We start from the raw sequence: 6,000 nt of genomic DNA, 5'->3' as shown, positions 1-6,000 counted from the left end.
TTCGACATCTGGCACTATGCATCAAGACAACTTCTTTCTCCTTGACATCTGCTTCGGCCTCCCAAGCAGCTGGGACTACAGGCATGCGCCACTACGCCCATCTAATTTTTGTACTTTTAGTAGAGACGGGGCTTCACCATATTGGCCAGGCTGGTCTTGAACTCTTGACCTCAGGTGATCCGCCCATGTCAGCCTCCGAAAGGGCTGGGATTACAGGCATGAGCCACCACACCTAGTGGATAGATTTGTTTTCAACATGAGTTTGGCTACCTCAGAACAGGAGCCATGACTATCTGCCACTGACAATAGTTACTTTAGTTGAATAATTTTCAGAGTTCTTCAAAGCGAGAAGTCAAGGCTTTGGATGATAATCCTTTTTCTAGAGTATAATGTACTGTTTTTGAGACAGTTTCACTCTTTTGCACAGGCTGGAGTGAAGTGGCATGATCTTGGTTCACTGCAACCTCCGACTCCTGCCCTGGGTTCAAGCAATTCTCCTGTCTCGCTTCCCAAGTAGCTGGTATTATAGGAACCTGCCACCAGGCCCAGCTGAATTTGTATTTTCAGTAGAGATGGGGTTTTGTCATGTTGGCCAGGCTGGTCTCAAATTCCTGACCTCAGGTGATCCACCTGCCTTGGCCTCCCAAAGTGTTACGATTACAGGCATGAGCCACTGCTCCCGGCCGTATAATGTACTTTTTGTTTTTTTGTATTTTTAGTAGAGATGGGGTTTCACCATGTTGCCCAGGCTGGTCTCGTATTCCTGAGATCAGGCAGTTCACCCACCTCGGCCTCCCAAAGTGCTAGGATTACAGGCGTGAGTCACTGCAACCAGCCGGTACTCTTGACCACCATTTTTAATACATGACAAACCCTCTTGCTTCGGATTTTAGGAAATGATTAGAGGTTCCAAGAATCATTATTTAGAGAATACTTTATTAGTTTCTGTAATCAAACCCATGTAGATAAGACCTTACATATTTAATACAGTGCGTTACCCCTGTACAAATGGAAAAAATTAAGTTTAACGTTTCTAGACCAATATGGCTGTTAATTTCTGTACAATGCCAACTCAACACAGTAAACTGGGATACTTTTTCCAAAGTTGACAGCACAGCTAAAGTTTCCAAAAATTCAAATTATATATATATATGTATATACATATATATTTATATAAAAAGACCAATAGCAGTATGTTATGCATCAATAGCAGCAACAGCTTTTCCAGGTTCTGCAGTCATCTGAATAAAATTATAGAGACATCCAGCACACTCCATTTAAAAAAAAAAGGGGGGGGGAAGGTAAAAAACAAAACCCCAGAAAATTGCAAAGTTCTGTTACTGTTGTGGTACCTGGCACCATTTTTTAAAATTAGCTTCTGAATCATCATCTGGAAATAAAACATTCTAGAATAACATCATTAAAAACAGCTCTGATAAAGCACGGTCACTACTACGTATCATAAAGCAGGTACAAGATATTTTACATTCACAGAGGTATGATACAGTACTGTCCTATATCTATAATACTAGAGGATACAATTAAAAAGGCATTATTTGAGACTTGATTCTACTTTTCCAGCAGAGGGCCCAAAGGATGGCATGACACAGCTCTGTAAAGAAATGCACCTTCTTAGGATTTCCTTTAATTAGTGGCACAGTTCTAGGTACTCACTATTCTTCATAAACACCAGCTAAAAACTGGATTAACAAAAAAAAAAAAAAAAAAAAAGAAAAAGGAAAAAAAGAAAAAAACCCCAGAACCATGGGATTCATACAAAGATGACTGAGTGGGGCAAGGAAGACTCAACCTAACTAGCATTTTACCAAATCTGTCATGTTTGAATGGTTAGAGCTCCATGGAAGAAAGGAGATGCTAAGTAGCGCTTCAAAGCTTCGGACCACAACCAAAACACAGCATCATTTCAAACAGCAGTAGCCAAACACTGCTCACTATGATATGGTTCAAGGATGCTGACATCAATATTTACTCATCTGCTCATTCATCCAGGAAGAAGGGGAGATCAGTTACTACTGTACTTTGATTGTGTTCAACTCAATCACCATGTTATAAAAATAGCAAGCTGCCATAATAAAAAATAAGGCTCCTCTATCCAGCACCAGTTATCTTCAGTTCTTCACCTCCAAGCCTACAAATGCCATAACCATATCCAAAGAACATAAGGGAGCAAAAAAACCGCATCTGATGTATTAGCTGGGACCATCACACTGTTTAGGCTGAGCTATTCCTCTGCCGTGTTATTTTCCTTACATTTTTGGTGTTTCATCTAATCATAAGGATTTTTAGGTCTAAATTATATGCACTCAAAAAAATAGGTGCATATATTTATATATAAATTCTGACTGAAGATGCGTGGCCATCAACCAAGTGCATGTTATATAGTAGGTACAAGCTTGCAAAGCCTCATTTTTACTGGTACAGCAGCTATGTGTCAGTGTAAATTGCTCCTATGTCCCTTGTATATTTCCAAGCTCTGAACAGGATAATGTCACAGACCATTTTGCCCCTTTGGCTGCTGGCATTATCTGACTTAATTCTCCATGTTTTCCCTCCCCCCACCCCCAATCCCCTGCAATAAACCATAGCCTTTAAGATTTTGTTTCTTCGGTTTTGATCGCCTGAGGTTTGATTGGTCCAGTTCTAACAGGTTTGGTGGCTATGGAGGGTGCAGGGGGTGGCTTTTCTTCTACTTTTTCCTGACAGACACCAGGAGGGTCGGTCAGTGTTTCAGGTTTACTTGAATCACTGTCCACTTTCTGGGCTTTGCCTCCTATCTGTTTGCTCTGTTGCTGTTCAGAGAAGAACCGTTGCGTGGACTGAAGAACCTCTGCTCTCTGCTTTGCCTTAAAAAATAAGAAAGAACAACTGAAAATACTGCAGCATTACCAAAGCCTGTCAAATCAATCTTGGTTCAAATTCTTTTACCAATCACAAATCAGTTTTCCCCACACTGGTTTGGCCAAAGCCAAAAGTACCTCATTGATCTTTGAGCTTTTAATGCATAGATTTCTTCCTATTTTTGAAATATTCCATGTGATTAAAAAAAAAAAAAAAAAAAAAGGAAACCACAGGACCACCTCCCACCACCTTTTCAAGGTTTGCCCTCTCATAAAATAATAAAATATAAATTGCTGCTGATTTGTATCTTTTCTGGAACAATAAGCTTATTGATATTAAATTTTATTTAGGGAACCTGCTTGCAAATCTGAAAACATACATGTAACACTTAAAACTTCTAGTTATCAATATGTGGTCTACAATAAAATGAAAAGGAAGCACTTATATTGTGGCATTACCAACACCTAGGACCAAATGTCTTGTGGCTGAGTCCTCTTCCCACAGCTCTCTTCTGCAGGGGAAGAGCATCAGAAATTAGTAACTACAACTTCACTTGATCACTAAGTTCTGATAGCTCCTACCACATTCTGAGCTGGTAAATAATTTCTTAGTTTTGACTATGTGCCCCCAAAAATATACTTACGTCAATCTGTAAATTTTACCACTATAACATTCACAACTAAAACTTAAGTTTCCATCCTTCTTGCATATAAAAAAAAAATGCTTCATGTTCTAAAGGTAACCTGTACTATCCAAAGATCTGAAGCAATTTTCAAGAAGCTTGTATCCTTTCCCACCCCATTACGATTATAAAGCTCTAATGTTATTTCCAACATGGGAATATGTGAAAATCAAGAGCCAAGGAGCCAGAAGCAGAACTGGAATCCAAGGCCAAATAACTTCCGAAGATTTTTACTCACACTGGTATTTCTAATTCTAACAAACAGATGGAAATCCTAGGCATACAGCCTTAATAAAAGTAGATAATTATTTAATAAAATTTTGCTGCTGGGTAGTCTTTAAATTTGATTACTCAGGATCAGAAACACTAAGGATGTCGCCCCAGAAACTTTAATCAATCAATCCATCAATCAAATTTTCAAATAGGATTATCATAAACATGTTTCTAATTCAGAGTAAAGCATTACTATGCACATTTCCCTGTTTGAAAGCGGTAAGCTTTTCTTTGTTCTAGTCTGATCTCATGACATATAGTGACAAAACAGGCAAAATTACTAAGATCCCTGAAAGTCAAGCCTAAAGTAAATATAGAAATAAATGGATTCAACTGGCTGTACTGGCAGACATGTAAGGTTTATGCTACAAAACTGTCCCCACACAGACTCCTAAAGGCACTCTTTCTGCATTAGCAAACCCCATGTTTATCAGTGCCTTTCATCATGAAGGATCCCAAAGTGCTTTTCTGAGTTCTTCATCTAAAACTGCACAATCCACTGTGGAATACAGCCACCTCATGTGGTAGGCCAAAAAGGGTATGAAAACAGTTTGAGAAGAAAACTGTACTTTGATGACTCATAATGGAAAAAATACCAAGACAGGTAACACATCTTACCCATTCCAGAGTTTTCATATAACCATGATTTATATTTTAAGCTGCTGGAAGGAGGAGAGTCAGGGGAAAGGGGGGAAGAAAATTAAAAAAAAAAAAAAAAGAAAGAAAATGGGGAAGTCTATAATAATTCATATTACTTCTTCGCTATTCCAAAAAAAATTTTGCATCTAAACTCAGATCTCCCTCAAATATTTATCTGATAACAATTCATTTGGCCACAGTTTAAGACATTAATTCGTTTCCTGACTACAGTTGCAAAAAAAAGAAAAAGAAACAAAAAGAAAAAAACATGAAAGGAATGGGAATGGGGCAAAAAAAAAGAAAAAAAAGGGGGGAAATGAATAAAAGTAGTTAGCTTGGTTAAGTCTGCTAAGACAGTGAATGCCTGGATATACAGTTATGGGTCCAGAGGCATTTTAAGATATGGTTCAGAGACAGATTCTTGATCTGTTGGCTGTTAACACTGTACTAACCTTCATGTCTTGTTCAGCCTTCAACGCAGCCTGGGCCTGATTACCTCTGACTCCAGATAGTGATCCACAAGGACCCCTGGCTACATGTGGCAAACGAGCATGGCTCATGAGGCCTGTGGTCAGCGGAGGAGGCATCTGACTGGCCAGTGCCATTGGTGGCCTCTGAACAGGCGCTGGGAAGGTGTTAGTATGTGGGGCTCTTACCAATGGAGGGACCAGGTTAGGCTGAGAGAGAATCTGAGTGAAAAAAACAAAACATACAACATTGAACTGTTAAAAAAAAAAAAAAAAAAAAAAAAAAAAAACTGCCAACCAGACCAGGTTGGCTCATCCCAGAGTAAATCTGTGCCCATCCTACCAGTGAAAGGAAGGGTATGGATTGTGCCACTTCATTAACAAGGACAAAGAATAAACAGGCCATGCTTGGAGAGTTTAACAGAAAAATTAGGCAAAGCATGCTATGGCACTTCAGTAGGTCCTAGCATCTCAGTTGTAAATTCTGAAGTGGGGATAAAGACTTTTAATTAGGCTATCTTTTTAAAAGGTACAGTTACAGAAAAGGCACACACCTGTAACAAAGGTAATCTGAAGATAAATAAAATCAATACTAATTCAACAAATGTTAATTTCTCAGGAACCAGTTCTAGTTTGTGAGAGTTCTTAGTTAGTCCTTTTATATGATCAACAAGGGGAAGAGAAGCCAGTATTTTTATACATATATTAAAATATCTTCTTGGAAATTTTATCTCAATTGCACATAAATATCTTAAAAACAAAAACCAACTTTAAATCTAGAAAACTTCAAGCACTGGGACCTTCGCTGAAAAGTCAACTCCTTAAAAAAAGTTAAAAGGAAAAGGACTCAAATTATCAGAGCTGTGTGGGGAATCTTAAAACTATTTCTCTTGTCTGCTTTAGAACTAAACAATTACTATGTCTGGCTATAAATCGCAGACTATCTTTATAAAATAAATTTATTGTTAAATTCAGAAATTATTTTTTATTAAAAACTGTACTTCTTAACTGGCTAACATAAGGCAAGATCACAATTTATCCAGATTAGCAACTGTTTTTAAGTAAATAATACTCATTTCT

The 6,000-nt window shown here is 38.0% G+C and overlaps 1 protein-coding gene across 12 annotated transcripts in view; it reads right to left on the bottom strand.

Moving 5' to 3' along the window:
- Window positions 1-916: 916 nt before the first annotated feature.
- PRRC2C (proline rich coiled-coil 2C) overlaps window positions 917-6,000 on the bottom strand; it is a 107,262-nt gene continuing 102,178 nt past the window's right edge. For 5 of the 12 annotated variants that reach the window (XM_023207151.2, XM_023207157.2, XM_023207152.2 and 2 more), the window contains 2 exons: window positions 4,906-5,142; window positions 917-2,864 (listed from right to left, as the gene is read on the bottom strand). In XM_023207151.2, coding sequence (XP_023062919.1) covers window positions 2,610-2,864; window positions 4,906-5,142 — 492 coding nt within the window. In that variant the 3' untranslated portion in view covers window positions 917-2,609. Of the gene's footprint in view, window positions 2,865-3,317; window positions 3,371-4,905; window positions 5,143-6,000 lie in introns of all 12 variants that reach the window. The other 7 variants (XM_023207161.2, XM_023207162.2, XM_023207154.1 and 4 more) reach the window with 4 other exon arrangements.

This window comes from Piliocolobus tephrosceles, chromosome 1 (genome assembly GCF_002776525.5).
Source record: "Piliocolobus tephrosceles isolate RC106 chromosome 1, ASM277652v3, whole genome shotgun sequence".
In the NCBI taxonomy this organism is placed as follows: domain Eukaryota; kingdom Metazoa; phylum Chordata; class Mammalia; order Primates; family Cercopithecidae; genus Piliocolobus; species Piliocolobus tephrosceles.
Note: the sequence above shows the minus strand (reverse complement) of the source record. Positions and strands in the feature narration are given on the sequence as shown.